This window comes from Peromyscus maniculatus, chromosome 11 (genome assembly GCF_049852395.1).
Source record: "Peromyscus maniculatus bairdii isolate BWxNUB_F1_BW_parent chromosome 11, HU_Pman_BW_mat_3.1, whole genome shotgun sequence".
Classification (NCBI taxonomy): domain Eukaryota; kingdom Metazoa; phylum Chordata; class Mammalia; order Rodentia; family Cricetidae; genus Peromyscus; species Peromyscus maniculatus.
In genome coordinates, this window is record NC_134862.1 from 64,972,068 (window position 1) to 64,989,428 (window position 17,361).

A 17,361-nucleotide genomic window follows, 5' to 3' on the forward strand; every position below is an offset into this window, starting at 1 on the left:
TTTAACTTCTGTTCTTCTGTTTCCTCTCTAAAACAGGTATTCTAAGAATAATATTTCCCAAATCAGGCTATTCTAAAAATGAGCTATATAGGCAAAGTCCCTGCATCCTTTCAGTGTCTTGCACATTAAGGGCCCAATAATCATCAGTTGTTATAATCTATCTTTTCAAAGCTTAGATGTTGAGTGTATATCAAAGTTTTAGGTGTTTTCTTGATTTAAAAAAATTATTACTTAGGATCACAAAGTTAAATGTCTATCTGATTTTCCTCAACTAACAGAAAACAAATTTTTATACTTCTTATATTAATATGTTGCAAGACTGTTTCCCAATGCTATCCCCTGTGAGGAATTCACAGATTGACTTATAATCTGTATTAGGTCCTGTTGAAGTATTCTATGTTCCACTCATCATGTATGGTGGCACAAACAGTTGACCCCAACACACTTGAGAACTGGAGGAAGAAGGATCAAGAGTTTAGGGTCATCCTTGGCTACATGAGCCTAATCTCAAAAAAGGAAAGAAAGATGTCTATTTCTCTGAATATTTGTTCTACTGCTTTCCCATTATGCACAAGTACAACTCAGGAAGTCTGTGGACTGCAGCCTGCAGCCTTTATAGATGTCAATCAACAAGCAAGGTGTGACTTACATTCTGACCAGAGTCCTCATTTACACACTTTTTTCTACTCAAAACTTTATATTCTATATTTGCTATCAAACTCTTACTGAGATTCGAGAATTGACTTTTTTTCTGTCAGCGTCCCACTTCCTGGAGAGGAGACAAAATCATCTTCATAGGAAATACTGCTGAGTGGGGTTGTTGCGGCATTGAAAGGCCGTGATGTTCCTCTGTCTTCAAACGCTACCAAAAGAAATCATTGTGGTACATACGGTTAAAAACAAAATTAAATTTAAAACTATAAACAAAGCCTTATCTAGCATGAAGTTATTAACATAAAAAAGGACAGCTTCATTTGCTTTCACAGTTCATCTTTTCAGCTTGCTTTTTGTTTTTGTTGTTGTTGTTGTTATTTTTTTCAAGACAGGGTTTCCCTGTGTAGCCCTGGCTGTCCTGGAACTTGCTCTGTAGACCAGGCTGGCCTGAAATTCACACCTCCTGAGTGCTGGGATTAAAGGGTGTGCTTCACTTCTTTTTAGTTTAGGAAAATTTTGAAAATAAATAAGCATAATAAAACAACTGTATCCATTACTAGCTTTAACAACCATCAATACAAAAGCAAGCTAGTTTCAATTAAACAATCTATTTCTTTCTTCTACTGTGATCCTACAGATTATTTTGAAGCAAATCCCAAATAACATATTTTATCTCCAAATATTTCAATATAACTATAAAATTATAATGAAGATTTAATACAAGAATTTAAGAATGAAACCAATTTTCTTATTAAGAAATATGAATGCCAAGATGAAGTGATGACTCAGCAGTTAAGAACACTGACAGTCTTCCAGAGGACCTGGGTTCCATTCTCAGCACCCACAGGGCAGCTCACTATCATCCGTAACTCCAGTTCCAGGGGATTCAACACTCTCTTCTGGCCCTGCTGGCACCAGGCACACACAAGACATACATTCAGGCAAACCATCAGTATACATAAAATAAAATAATACTAAATAAAAATATTGATTTAAGCACTTTGCTTTCATCAAAAGAAACTGAAAGAGCATTAGAATCAAAAGGAATTTAAAATGACAGCTGCCCTTGCTTGCTTGCTGTGATAAATACTACAAGCAGAAACAGCCTGGAGAGAAAAGGATTTACTTTACATATACTTCCAGGTCATAATCCACAACGGAGGGAAATCGGGAGTAACTCAAGCAGGAGCAGAGGCAAGAACCACAGAGGAAGGCTGCTTACTGGCTTGCTCCACTGCTTACAGGTTCAAGTTCAGCTAGTTTTAATTTTTAATACAGCCTAGGCCCACCCACATAGGGATAGTGCCACCCACAGTGGGCTGGACCTTTCTACATCAACCAAAAAAAGAAGACAATGCTCCACAGACACGCCCACAGGCCAGTCTGATCTCGGCAAATCCTCAAGAGAGGTTCTCTCTTCCCAGGTGACTCTAGTTGGTGTCAAGTTGAACCAAAAACTACCCAGGACAACCACCAATATAAATAGAGTGGCTAAACAAAAAGAAGGAATAATATAAAAAGCTGTCAGAAGACCATGAAGTGCCTAAATGATAACTGTAGGAAAACATAATGTCATATGAGAACATAAGAGCATAAGAACAGATGGAATCAACTCATTTGGCAAATAATTTGCTCCATTTATAGAGTGAAAATCTATAACCTAGGAATTCTAAGGTTATGTTATTATACGTTGGGTAGAATTCACCTATAATAAAAAGAAAATAGAAAAGGACATATCGGAAGGAATTAACTTCATCAAAGAAAAAGAAAGCTGTGTTATAAGACTTTAGTATTAAGAGAGACCATGGATTAAAAAAAAGAGAAAATTATGAAGTAATTATCTTACTGTAATATAAGTCTAGTTTTCTCACCTTTTCCATATAACTGATATGACTTGGTAAAAATATTAATGACACTATGTGGACTTCCCTTTGCCAGTTCTTCCCATGGTCCTTTACTTTGTGTACCACCTATGTGGCCCAAAAGTGGCAAGAATTTCTCAGCTTCCTTCTGAAACTCCTTGATGGGTTCATAAGAGTTCCTCTCTCCAGCACAGAATTCTTTTTCTTTTAAGATTTCTGCTACCTTCAGAAGGGGCCGTGCATCCCGGCCTCCTTCTTCCTCAGAGAGACTCCCTTCACTAAGAAGAGGCCCTTCACTAACTGAGTCTAGGCTGGAACAGAGAGACCTTTTGGCTCTTTCCTGAGAACAGGATTGTATCTCAGAGCCAGGGGAGTCAGTCTGCCTCTTACACAACTGTGCCAGCAGCCCTCCTCGTTTAGGACTAGGGGACGTCATCCTGAAGCTTGAGATGGCACTCTGGGGTCTGATCATCTCAGGAAGTTTTTTAAATTCACTAAGACTGCCTACACCAGGAAGATCATCATCAAAAGTAGCATGAGAGACACAGGTTCCCAGCATCTTCTGAATCCGGGCAGAGAAAACATCTTCAATGTCGTCTTTCACAGGTGGACTGAGAGCTTTAGTCCAAAGTCCATTCTCTTGAGGTGCCTGCTTCCCCTCATACTCAGGGTTCCATGCTGTCCCACAGTTAATGCTGGCCCCAGCTAGTTTCTTAGCTTCACTTTCAATCCTGCTGGACAGAGAAGCAGCTGTTGCTTTCAAGGCTTCAATACGATCCAGTTTACTCTTATATTGGCTGGTACTAGGTTTTAACAAGGCATCTGGATGAGGAGCTTGTGAGGTTAGACATGGTTGAGGTGTACAAGTTAACGGTCCTGAAGCCTTATTATGACTCTTCTTGGCTGGTAAAACAGAGTCATAGTCCTTGTGCTCGAGATGCAAGAGATGGGAGAGTAAATTTTCAGCCGCGCCAACAAGGGGCTGAGCTTGAGAGCTGTGAACTCGTGGGCTCAACCTGTCGGGCTGCATCCATGTGGGCTCCATCAAGTCTCTTCTGCTAACAGAAACCACAATGTTAGTTAATACAGCAACCCATGGGTTTTTGTTGTTGCTTCTTTCTTTCTTTCTCTGCAGTGCTAGTCCGGAGCCTCGCTCCTGCTGGGCAAGTACTCTACAACCAACCTCTATTCCCAGTCTAAACCATCATTTAAAAAGGGGAAGGGGCTCTGGTTGTAACAATATTACACAAATACTTCCAGAAAAAAGGCAAAAAGGGCTGAGAGTGAGAGATTACAGAAATACCCAATCAAAAAGCCATTGTTATCTTTGGTAGTTGGTTTACAATTATATCCTTGCTAACTTTATCTATGTGTATGTTGTGTTTTTGTTATGGTGTTTGCATAAAAATGGTATTTCACTACTTGTACTGTTTTGCAAACTGCTTTCTTCAAATAAGAGGTCTTATTTTTTTTCAAATGGCTACTTAAAACTCTGCAGATAAGCTTCCTTAGAGCAATACCTCTATCCAACCCTTTAAAAATAATATATAAAAGCCAGGCAGTGGTGGCGCACGCCTTTAATCCCAGCACTCGGGAGGCAGAGCCAGGCGGATCTCTGTGAGTTCGAGGCCAGCCTGGGCTACCAAGTGAGTTCCAGGAAAGGCGTAAAGCTACACAGAGAAACCCTGTCTCGAAAAACCAAAAAATAAATAAATAAATAAATAAAATTTATATATATATATATATATATATATATATATATATATATATATATGAGAAATGCTTAAGATTGCTTAATACTGGGACCCACCAAATGGTTCAGCAGGCAAAGGCCTCTGTCACTCAAGCTCAGAGACCCCAAATAAAGATGGAAGGAACTGACTACACAAAAGTGTCTTCCACCCACAACTTGTGTGCCCTGGCAAATACGCCCCCACACACGTAACACATGGTACTCTATGAAAATGTACAATTTTTAACTAAAAAAAATCTAAAATTTTAAAGAGGGAGGATGGAAGGAAGGGAAGAAAAGAGGAGGAAGTGGAGGAACTGACGCAAAGCCACATCAAACTTGCATTTGGTTTGTTTCTGAACATTATTTAGACCTAAACAAAAGTGGTCATAATAGAAACATGTCATTTATGACTTAGGTCTAAAGTATATTTAGATTATTAAACAAATATACATTTCTCTTACTAACAGTAAGTACACAAGCTAGTTAAAAGTACTGACTTTTAAAGTGAAATTGTCAGAGGCAAACAGATCTCTGAGTTCAAGGCCAGCCTGGTTTACAAAGGGAGTTCCAGGACAGCCAGGGCACAAGAGAAACCTTGTCTCAAAACAAGAAAACAAAACAACAATCAAGTCAGATTGCCTATGTTCAAACGCACTTCCACAACTAATGTTTTGATTTTAAGAAGGTTTAATTAAAATCTAGACTTCAATTCTCTCCTCTCTAGAATACTAATAACAGTGCTTAGGGCTATCAACATGCCTCAGTGCTAAATCACTGACCTAAAGGCACAAGGCCCTGGGCTTTATCCTAGCACTTCAAAACAAATAAAACCAAACTAAAACACAAACAAGGTTTTTCACTAAAAGGATTCAATCAGTTCTAGGCCTAGAAATAAGAAACAATAAATGACATCAATATCACTAGGGGCTAGAGAGATGGCTCTGAGGTTAAGATCACTGGATGCTCTTCCAGAGAACTCAGGTTCAATTCCCAGCATCCACATCAGGCAGTTCACAGGAGACTGACCATCTCTGTAGACACCTGCAATGGCGCGCGCGCACACACACACACACACACACACACACACACGTAATCAAAAATAAAAATCTAAAAAAGGCGCTGCTTGCTTTTGCAGAGGACTCAGGTTTGGAGCACCCATGTAGTAACTCACAATGACTCACAACCATCAGTAATTCTAGTTTCAAGGGATCCTCTACTTTCTTCTGACTTCCATGGTACTAGGAATATATGTGGTGTGTGTACATACATGAGGGCAAAACACTCATACGCATAAAATAAATAAATATAAAAAACAATTTAATATTAACAATATTATTGTCCTCTGGGTGAAAGAGAACCATGTGTATTAACTACAAATTGGGAAGAGATCTGATTTGTATTTGTGCATTCTCAGAGTGTTTCAAATCTTTTTTTTTCTTTCTCAATGGTTATTATACAAAATATACAAAGTATAATTTAGAAACATCTGTATCTTTCACTGTGATTTATCCATCCAAAAAATTTTATGTTGGGTTCAAAGGAGGCAAGAGTGCTACCACATGCATAAGGAATTGACACTGACACTGACTTGGAGAGCACAGTGGACACAGCTGTACACCATGTTCAGGCATTAGTCGAAGGTATTTACCAAATCTGAAAGAAGTCTTTCTCATAAAAAGAAAGAACTCAGTCATCTCTCACCACCACCACTCCCCTCCCCCACCTTGCAAGAGGCTGTGGCGGTTCTGACAGGGACAGGTCACTGCTGGAAGAGGCACTGGGAGGACGTTCCTGTACTTTGTTTTCTTTGTCAGATTCTCCAGAGGGCTGATACCCAGGTCTGGCCTAAGAGAAAAGGACATCAAATTTATCTGATTCTGTCTTCAGGTAGCACATAAGAAACTTATCAAGTCACTTTAACTTAAAACAAGATCATAAAAGAGAAGCTTTTTCTCCCTCAAATAAAATTGCTTTATATTTAGTGTGGGGTATAACTCAGTGGCAGTATTTACCTATATTACACCAGGTTGTGGGCTGGATCCTGCATCACAGAAAACCAAACAGAAACAACCAGTACAATTAACAGCCAAACCTCATCTAAAATCCAATGAGGACACTGTGATGGGTCAGTAATAACTGTCAATTTAAGAGAATTGAGGACCCAGGCCTCTAGGCAATCCTGTAAGGGATTAGCTTGATTGTCTTGAGTTGGGAAGACCTGCCCACTGTGTGTGGCACCATTCCCTGGCTAGAACCCTTGACTAATTAAATAAAGAAAGCAAGCTAAGCTCCAGCATGTCTCCATTACTGTCTGCTTTCTGACAGTGAATGTCATGTGATCAGCTGCTCCAAGCTCCTGCCACCCTGATTTCCCTCCATGGTAGATTATTCCCTGAAACTATGAGCCAGAAACTAAACAGACATTAATATTAACAACATGATTAAGATAAAATAGTATTCTTTATAAACCTCAGTTATTTTCATCTGATAAGTAAAAAGAAGATACATAACCTTCTTGGAGTTGTATTTACTGATACTTGTAAGTAGAGCTTTAATACAGTATGTAATACCTGAAACACACTCAGTTACCAGTCTTAAAAACATTAGCATCGGGCAATGGTAGTGCACTCCTTTAATCCCAGTACTCAGGAGGCAGAGGTAGGTGGATCTCTGTGAGTTTAAGGCTAGCCTGATCTACAGAGATAGTTCCAGGACAGCCAGGGCTACCCAAAGAAAACTTGTCTCCAAAAACTAAACAAAAACAAACAAACAAACAAATAAAAAACATTAGCAACAGAGTATAACCTCACTTCAACACTGAACCCAAAATTAAATATTTCATTAACATAATTTTGGTTGTGTATTATATACTAAATATCTGCTCAGTACTACAATGAAAACTAGGAAGGAATATCAGAATACAGAGATCACTAGTAACCGATGTTGCAAGCTTTTCAGCTTACTTTCTATATTTTTCTCATTACTCTTTGCATGCAACAAACTTCATGAAAGGTCTTGATTGTTGTAAGTATCAGAACATGTCTTAAGTACTAGGGATGACAATTTTCAACAATTCTGTACATCGAGCAAGCTTTCCTCCCCATGAATTACCCCACCTGGTGTTCCCATCACTGCTGTACCTGTGTTTCCTGTGTAACATGCTGCTGAGCCGGCTCTTCTAGCAAAGTCTTCTCTAGTAGCAATTTGGAGTATGTTTCCTGCAGCCGCCTGGAGGCTGTCGGCTCAGGAGGCCCAGCTTTTGCTTTAGTGAAGACTTCCCTCTGTCTGCGGTAGAGCTCCTGCAAGCGCTTGTTCTTCTGCTCAGTGGCCTCCTTCTGAGCCTTCTTCTCCTCACTCTGCTTCCTCCTCCTCTCCTCCTGCTGTCTGACGATGTACTGCCGCACCTCGTCTGTGTCATAGTGGCGCTTTTTGGAGGTCACAGGGGGGTCCTCACTAGCTGCTATTCTGTCAGGCTTTCTTTTCACTGGGCTGTGACTCCGAGGCACTTGTACAGGTGCCGATGACTTCTGATTCTGTAACTCTCCAACCTCTTGCCTCACAGTTTGAGCTGAAGAATCTAGCTGTAAATCATCAAGAATGCCACGAATTTCAACTGGCAAAAAATCCTTGTTTAAGGCATCGTTTTCCTCCTGCTTATTGTCTGGAAGGGATGGAGCTGATTTCACTATATTATTTTCAGACCGAGCTCTACTTCTTGAACGTTCTGAGCTTCGTGGAAGATGTTTATGTGAAATATCCAACTTGGGGTCAGATTCTGCTCTTCCAATATGGCCCCCTGCAATGCACAGACTGTTATTTTAAAACTCCAGATTCATCCCTAAAATGTATTGTACTAATAAGAAAACTAAGGAACCTTCCTTTAATTTAAACTCAGATTCAAATATCCTATAGTAGTCCAAGGAATGTTGGAAGAACAAACTCCCTTTTATATCAGTAAGAGTTTCATTTATACTCTTTCCTATATTTTTTATAATATACCTTTCAGTTTCTCTGTAAAGACAAATATTACAATTGATGAGACTAAGTAACGTAACATTACCGTTTCTCTTACACATGCATATTTAATTTTTTCTCCCTCTTCAAAAACTTTATTTTTAAAAAAAATCAATACTTTACCACCTGAATTTTAAAAAGAGAAAAAAAAAAAAAGAAGAAGTCAGATGTGGTGACATGCACCTGTAATCCCAACACTGGGGAGGCAGAGGCAGAAGGATCAATGTCCTTGGATACATAGTAAGTTCAAGGCCAGCCTGGGTCACACAAGACTCTGCCTCCAAGCAGCAACAAAATCTAAGCAAGAAAACTCCTTAGAATTCTTTAGGAAAGGTAATCATTTTAAATGTGTTGAAAAGATCAAACTTGGTGCTAGAGAAAAGGCTCAGTGGCTAAGAGAAATTCCTTCTCTTCCAGAAGACCTGGTTTTGATTCTCAGCACACATAATGGCAGCTCCCAACTGTCTGTTAACTCCAGTTCCAAGGGGATCTGACACCCATTTCTGAGACCAGACACCTGTGTGATGTACAGACACACATGCAGGGATTTTCCATACAAATAAAATAATGAATTTTTTTTAAAGAAAGATCAAACTGTACCAAATATAACTAATATAGACATGGAAAATACTCATTTATTTCTAAAAAATTCTATACAATACTGACTCATTTGCAATTAGATGACACCATATTTAGATGAGTTTATCAAAAACTTTCTGAAAGTTTATATTCCTGTTGATAAAAAAAAGATTAAAATTGACCTCCTATATATCAATCTTAGGAATATCTATAAAACAAATCTCAAAAGACTATTTTGATATTCTACCTTTTTTTTTTTTTTTTTTTTTTAGAAAACAGGAAAAACTTCAGTAAGAAGCATAAGAAATACATAACATTCCCTTCTATTAGAATAAATATATCTTTCAGGTAGCCAGGGGTTGTGGTCTACGGTGAGAACTCCTGGATATTAACAGTGCTGCCCACGAGCAGGCAGTGGTGGTGCACGCCTTTAATCCCAGCACTCGGGAGGCAGAGGCAGACGGATGGATCTCTGTGAGTTCGAGGCCAGCCTGGTCTACAAAGTGAGTTCCAGGAAAGGCTCAAAGCTACACAGAGAAATCCTGTCTCAAATACAAACAACAATAAAAAAAGTACTGTCCACTTCCTGGGAATGCTCGCCTGCTGACCGAGAGCTGAGCCTCTCTGGCTCTCCGGTGACTAGCAGAACACAGTAAACACATTATGTGTGCAAACAACCAGTCCAGCATCTGCTGTTGGCTGACGTGGCTTAATGTCAGACTGAGACCAGGCAGGAGTTCACTTGCAAGATGAAAGAAACAAAGAAAAAGAAATATAAAGTATATATTGACTGCAATATATTAAAAAATCAGAGTTGATGGCATTTTTGCATTTTGACTCCAGGAACTCAAATTAAATGAGGCAAACTTCGCTACTGAAAAAGAAAGCTGACCTGTGGGAATTTGATGTTTCATTTCTGGAAGTTAGTGTTTATGGAAAATATAACTAGTTATTTTTTTCCTTTCGTGTGTGTGTGTGTGTGTGTGTGTGTGTTTTCAAGAGTACGCACTCACTCGTACGCACGTTTGTATGTTTAGGCATACTCATGTAGCTATATATGCACAGGGAGGGAGGTGTGTGCACCAGAAAGAAGCCACGCACGGGTTCACGAGGCCGGTCTCGGTCCTACCCAGAGCTCCCTTGCATAGCGAGTCTTCCGAGCAGCTCCCTCTGAGCACTCCCCTCTGAGCAGCCATTACAAGCGGGCCACTGGGGACCTCAACTCTGGTCCACACGCTTGCAGAGCAAGTACTGTAACCAACGAACCAGCTCCCGAGACCGGAACTATTTTACATAGCAGTCAACGTACTTTAAAAAAGAAAGGAGGGAGGGAGGGACGGACGGAGGGAGGGAGGGAGGGAGGGAGGGAGGGAGGGAGGGAGGGAGGGAGGGAGGGAGGGAGGGAGGGAGGAAGGAAGGAAGGAAGGAAGGAAGGAAGGAAGGAAGGAAGGAAGGAAGGAAGGAAGGAAGGAAGGAAGGAAGGAAGGAAGGAAGGAAGGAAGGGATGAATTTGAAGGTCAAATTTAAGAGAGCCCTGAATCTGAGAACAAACTTAGCTACGACCGACGCCACACCTGAGGAAGGCGACTTCTCCAGACCTACCCGAACTCAACAGAGCATTGCCTCTTCCGTGAGCCACAGACACAAGTTAACACCAAGTCTTCAGTATCTGCCAGCATACTTTTACCTTCTAAGCAGTCAACAAGCAACAACTTTTACCACATCCTCTCACCGTATCTTGCCACTCTCTCGCGCGCGTTTCGGTCACTCGATGCTGGTCTTGGCTCTTTCTGCTCCATCTTGGGTGCAGGTCCCAGAATCTTCTTCACTAACTTTTGTCCATCTCGCCATGAAGATGTGCTTATCAGACGACTACTACCTAAAATATATATTGTACTTCATTTAAAACTTTAATTTGACCTCTAAGAAGTACATTTACTTGGTCGTGTAGGTTTTATGACTAATTTTACATTTACCTTCTGCCAAGGTCAAAAAGTCTGCCACTAAAGTGTACTTTTAGAGGCTAGAGAGGTGGCTCAGCAGTTAAAAGCACTGGCTGCCCTTCCAGAGGACCTGGGTTCAATTCTCAGCACCCCCATGGAGGCTCACAACCATCTGTAACTCCAGTTCCAAGAGGTCCAACACCCCCCTTTTGTCCTCTGTGAGTACTAAACACACGCTAAACACACAGGCAAAACACTCATACAGACAAATAAAATTAAAATACATTTTATGAACTTATTTTTAACTCTAAACCATCAATATTAGTTAACAAGTTTGTTCAAATCTTTTTCTTAATTGCATCTATGTTTTCAGGGTAGAGAGAGTACAACAGCACCCGTGGGGAGGTCAGAGAACACTTGGGGTAGTCAGCCCCGTCCTCCCTTCACCGTCCTCCCTTCACTGCATGGGTCCTAGGCGCTAAGCTCGGGTCACCGGGCTTCCCAGCAACCTCTTCACTTTCTGAGCCAGCTTGCTGGTGCCTGTTTAAATCCTGATTTGCCTCCACATCTCCAATAAGTGCAGAACATTTTTAAAACCAAGTATCAAATCACAATGATTCTTGAAATTGCAATAGCACATGATAAAACATGCTTGCTAAACAAATGAAGGCTTAATCTAAACACAGGGATAAAATTTTGAAGAAACATAAAAAACGGGTAATCAACTTTTATGGGGATAATATTGTGGAGACTTTCCTATCTTACAGTTATATCCCATAGGTAGACATTACAATAACACAATATAATTAGACTGTCGTTAATCATAAAAGTTCATGAAAATAAAGTTATGCTGCAATAAAGTTATTTACCAAGAGGAAAAGAGTTTCCATTACTTTCAGCCATAAGAAAATTCAAATAGATCATCTCAAAATAGCAACATAAGCCGGGCGGTGGTGGCGCATGCCTTTAATCCCAGCACTCGGGAGGCACAGCCAGGTGGATCTCTGTGAGTTCGAGGCCAGCCTGGGCTACCAAGTGAGTCCCAGAAAAGGTGCAAAGCTACACAGAGAAACCCTGTCTCAAAAAACAAAAAAAAAAAAAAAAGCAACATAAAAAGCAGTAAATGATGCTTACAAAATAGAAATAAAAAATAAGCATTGAAAAAATAAAAATAAAAAATAACACTGAATTAAATGCAAACTAACATGACAAAGAGGCAGGCAAGGGCTGTTACATGTAGCTCAGCAGGAGCCTGCTGTGCACACATAAGCCCTGGATTCCATTCTGAATTAAAAAAAGAGCTGGGGCGAAACAAAGTATGGGGCAGACATCTGTCAAGGTCACTGATTCTAGCACTCAGGAGTAGAGGCAAAGGAACCGAGTTTAAAGTCAGCCTGGGCCTCGAAAAAAGGAAATAGAATAACAAAATAATAATAATAATAATAATAATGAAATAATGATTTAAAATTAATCCAATAAAAATATCATTTGTAATTCAATAAAAAACACCACTTGTATGAGCGGTGGTGGTGGTTCATGACTTTAATCCCAGAACTGGGGAAGCAGAGGCAGGCAGAACTCTGTGAGTTCAAGGCCAGCCTGGTTTACAAAGTGAGTTTCAAGACAGCTAGGGCTACATAAATACTGTCTCAAAAACAAAAACAAACAAACAAAAAAAACCATATCACTTTTATTTAAAAGTCAATACTGATAAAATTATAGTAAAATCATTTGTTTATGTATTTTTTTCCTGCCTGTTGGAATAAATGAATGCATTTTAATAATTACTTATTTTTATTTATTTTACATGTATTGGTATTTTGCCTGCATGTATGTCTGTGTGAGGGTGTCAGATCTTGGAGTTACAGACAGGTGTGAGCTGCCATATGGGTGCTGGGAATTGAAGCCTGGTCCTCTGGGAGATCAGTCATTGCTCTTAACCACTGAGCTATCTCTCCAACAAAACAAATGATTCATAACATGTTTCAGAAGCCAAAATTCTGAGCTGGGTATGGTTTTGCACTTTCAATCCCAGCACTCAGGAGGCAGAGGCAGGTAAGCCCCTATGAGTTCCAACCTGAACATGGAAAGTTCCCAGCCAATGACGGCTACAAAGTGAGACCCTTCCTCAATAAACACATTTTAAAAGTAAATGATAAAAATTTATATAATATATATATATATATATAAATACACACACCCACACACAAACAGTTTAGGTGTACAATGATTAAAATTACTCTAATACAATATTAAAAGTACTGTATAGACACAATACATGTAATAAAAAATTTTAGCCGGGCGTTGGTGGCGCACGCCTTTAATCCCAGCACTCGGGAGGCAGAGCCAGGCGGATCTCTGTGAGTTTGAGGCCAGCCTGGGCTACCAAGTAAGTTCCAGGAAAGGCGCAAAGCTACACAGAGTAACCCTGTCTCGCAAAAACAAAAACAAACAAACGCCGGGCGGTGGTGGCGCACGCCTTTAATCCCAGCACTTGGGAGGCAGAGCCAGGCGGATCTCTGTGAGTTCGAGGCCAGCCTGGTCTACCAAGTGAGCTCCAGGAAAGGCGCAAAGCTACACAGAGAAACCCTGTCTCGAAAAAATAAAAAAATAAAAAAATTTAAAAATAAATAAATAAATAAATAAATTTTAAATACTATTCAGAAACACTTAAACTAACACTAGTACTTTTGTTTGTATCAAAATAATAGTTTTGTTTTCTTGTATTTTTCCAGTTCTTTAGCATACTATCCTATTATATTATATGAAAGACATTCTATTAAGAGTTTCTCTTAAAAGAGCTTTAATTTAATAGTTTAAATGGGAATATGAGTAATAAATACACTAATTATAAAATTGAATTATAAGTATGTTCTGCTTACTTTAAAATGTGTGTGTGCATGTATAGGTGTGTGTGCATGAGTGCATGCATGAGCGTGTGTGTGTGTGTGTGTGTGTGTGTGTGTGTGTGTGTGTGTGTGAAGACATACACATGCCACTGTGCACATATAAAGGTCAAATGAAAACTTTAGGTGTTCCTCCGCAACTTCTATCTTGCTTGAGACAGGTTTTTCTGTGTTTTCCAGGTGTTTCTGTGGCGTGTGCCAGGCTAGTTGGCCTAAGGGCTTCCAGGTACTATCTACACCTACTATCTCTCACAGGAACACTAGGATCACAGGCTGCTGCTGCTGCTGCATGTCTGGCTTTTATGGGGTTCTAGGACTTCAACTTCAGGTCCCCAGCCTTGCACAGTGAGCATTTCTCACCATGGAGTCAGCCCGTTTCCTTTAGAGAAATGCTTCCTTGCTCTGTTACTAGCCATAAATAATAGGTCTAAAGGGCTCAAGGGTCTAAGCTTACTGCTCAATCTCTAAGAAACTTTGGGTTTTATGAAATGACAGAACACAATTCTTTGTAATTTTACCTTAATTTTCTGGCTCAAAACTAAACAAACATGAATTCACAGGTAATTATTTATAAATGTTAGATTTTGAAAATGCTGTGTGGCAAGGGCTGGAGAGATGGTCCGGCAGTGAAAAGAGCCCCGGCTGCTCTTCAGAGGACCCAGGTTTGATTCCCTGTGCCCACATGGGGACTCTCAACTGTCTGCAACTCCAATTTGAAGGGATATGATGCCCTCCTCTGGCCTTGGAGGGTACCAGGCATTGCACATGGTGCACAGATGTACATATAGGCAAAATATTCAGATATATAAAATAAAAAACTTAATTATGGCCTTCTGAAAAAAGTATTTTTAAGAAGATGACTCTTGCTAGTAAAGTATTAATACAGTTTTAGTTCATTTAATGCTGTTCAGCCTAGGTTAATGGCAAGTGCACACAGACTACTCTGATTCTCATAAAACTGGGTAAATACAATCTTTGTCCTTCATTCCAAAGGATGTCTCTGACAGAATTACATAATCATATAAAAGTGTTTCTACACTTAGTTTAATTAACATTGATAACTCAATTTCTTGTAAAACAAGTTTCATTTGTACAGAACTAGTATTATTCTATTACCGAACCTGAAGTTAATCACAAAATATGCTATCATTCTAGTGATTAGTGCATAACCTGAAGGAGCAAGGCCCGATAAAAGCCAGCACCTCATCACTCTTGTCCTGTTCCCCATATGACCTTGTGATCTCTTATCAGAGCATGTGTCACACTTGGTTTCTAACTGTGCCTCTCAGGAACTTTTTGTCTTGCTAACCAGTTATTGCCTAAGCTTACAAGGCATATCACACTGCCACACACACAGCCACGGCTAGAAAATACAATAATGAGTAAATGCATCAATTCAGAGTGTCCTGAAACTAAAAAGAACAGGTTCTAAACTGTCTCTACCATCTAATGGCCAAAAGTTACTTGCTGAATGACATTTCAGGACAGCTAACCACTGGAAAGCATGTCATGTATGAGGGACATACTGCAACATTTTCTAGTATTAATTCTTTTACTTCTCACAACAGCCCCGAGAGACAAACACCACTGATCTTATCCTTTACATATGAGGAAACCAAGTCATATGAAAATTAACTCACATGCCAAAGAAATAAAGTCAGCTACATGTAAAGTCAAGCAATCTGAATCAGGGTTGATGTGCAATCACTGTGGAAGTAGAAAGCTCTTGTTTCCCTAGTTTGATCTACTTTTGTCCAGCTTAACCACTCAACTGGCAAGAACACTGGAATTCTGATGTGTTATCTTAAAGGCAATCATGACCAATCCCCTTGTAGAAAAAATCCTCAGGGGGGAAAAATCACTATTTTAATTTGGTGTGTTTCTATTGAATGATACTAGAAAAAACTTTTTGAGGTGATATATGTATTCACTATCTTGAACTTAGGATGAATCCGATAATAATCTTCACTGTAAACAAGATATGCCTTACAATCACCGTGGAACCACCCCTCTGGTTATGCTATGAGGGTGTTTCCAGAACAGTTTAGCAGAGGAAGGAAGCCTCATCCTAAATGCAGATGGCACTACTCTTGGAGGTGAAGGTCCCTACGGAATAAAAAGGAGAGGGTGAACTAAGCTGCATCTTCTGCCTCTCTCTGCTTCCTGACTGAGGACAAATATGGCCATCCACCTCCTGCTCTGGCCATGGCCTTCCCTGCCATGGTTAACTGCACCCCAAAACTGTGAGCCAAAATAGCCCTTCCTTCCTTTATCAGACTTTGTTGGGAATGTTTTCACAGCAGTACTAATACAGTGAACAAATGATTTCAGAGATGTACACATATAAGAAAGCTTTCAAATTGTATATTCTAAATACAGACAGTTAATGCTGTCGACCATACCTCGACAAATATGACATATGTAACAGCTGAATTTTCATGCATTCCTAACAATGAGAACATCTGGTAACATTTATATCTCTATAGATTCCAGGTCCATGTCATCCAGCTTTAAGCAGAACCAAATACTGAAACCCAACCTGTTTTGCACTCTGCATTTGACAACTGTGTCACTTTCTGGATTTTTCGTACTGGCTTGACCACTTTCTTCTCTTTACTTTTTTCAGCAGGCTTTTCTTTTACAGAGATTTCATCTGAAATGCATAAACATTGACAGCCATCATTATGGTTCCCATTCAGCACCTACCTTCCTCACAAAGAAACACAGGAGCAGTGGCCCCTCCTTTCTGCAGTTCCAGTTACCCAAGGTCAATTGCAATTTGAAAACATTAAGTGGAAATTTCCAAACATAAACAATTCATGTTATAAATTGTGCATCATTCTGAATAGCATGCTGATATCTCTTGCTAGCTAGCTCCAGCCATCCAGACTGGGTCATGTCTTTGTCTAGAGTATCCACACCTATAAGCTTCCCACCTATCAGACACAAAGTAGCCATCTGTGCTATTAAACTACTACCTCTTTAGTGACATCATAGAACTTGTATTCAAATAAACTTTATTTGAAAGGTCCCAGAGCTCAAGAACGGTGATGCCAGTAGAAAGGTTATACCAAAAAGAAGCTACACAGTACAGCTATTCAGTGAAGGTCAGTCACACTTGCCAACTTAGTGGGAAAAAAAAAACTGTATGCTGGGTTTGATAAGATCTACAGTAAGTTCATCTTTTATATCTAATTTATAAATTAAGTACTATAACAAGTATGTATAAGAAAAACAAAGTAAGAGCCAGGCAGTGGTGGTGCACATTTTTAATACCAGCACTCACGAGGCAGAGGCAGGTGGAACTCTGTGAGTTCAAGGCCAGCCTGGTCTACAGAGTGGGTTCCAGGACAGGCTCCAAAACTACACAAAGAAACCTTGTCTCTAAAAACCAAAAAAAAAAAAAAAAAGAAAAGAAAAGAAAAAGAAAGTATAAATAGGGTTCCTCACACTTCAGTTTCAAGCATCCGTTGATGGTCTTAGAAGGATGAAAGAAGCCGGGCGTGGTGGCGCACGCCTTTAATCCCAGCACTCGGGAGGCAGAGGCAGGCGGATCTCTGTGAGTTCGAGGCCAGCCTGGGCTACCAAGTGAGCTCCAGGAAAGGCGCAAAGCTACACAGAGAAACCCTGTCTCGAAAAAAACCAAAAAAAAAAAAAAAAAAAAAAAA

The 17,361-nt window shown here is 39.8% G+C and overlaps 1 protein-coding gene across 14 annotated transcripts in view; it reads right to left on the bottom strand.

The window, feature by feature from the left end:
• Cep350 (centrosomal protein 350) overlaps window positions 1-17,361 on the bottom strand; it is a 143,588-nt gene that overhangs the window by 84,866 nt on the left and 41,361 nt on the right. For 7 of the 14 annotated variants that reach the window (XM_042258352.2, XM_042258348.2, XM_076547656.1 and 4 more), the window contains 6 exons: window positions 16,233-16,346; window positions 10,577-10,723; window positions 7,392-8,047; window positions 5,975-6,096; window positions 2,526-3,571; window positions 727-862 (listed from right to left, as the gene is read on the bottom strand). In XM_042258352.2, the coding sequence (XP_042114286.2) occupies window positions 727-862; window positions 2,526-3,571; window positions 5,975-6,096; window positions 7,392-8,047; window positions 10,577-10,723; window positions 16,233-16,346 (2,221 nt within the window). Of the gene's footprint in view, window positions 1-726; window positions 863-2,525; window positions 3,575-5,974; window positions 6,097-7,391; window positions 8,048-10,576; window positions 10,724-16,232; window positions 16,347-17,361 lie in introns of all 14 variants that reach the window. The other 7 variants (XM_042258346.2, XM_042258350.2, XM_076547658.1 and 4 more) reach the window with 1 other exon arrangement.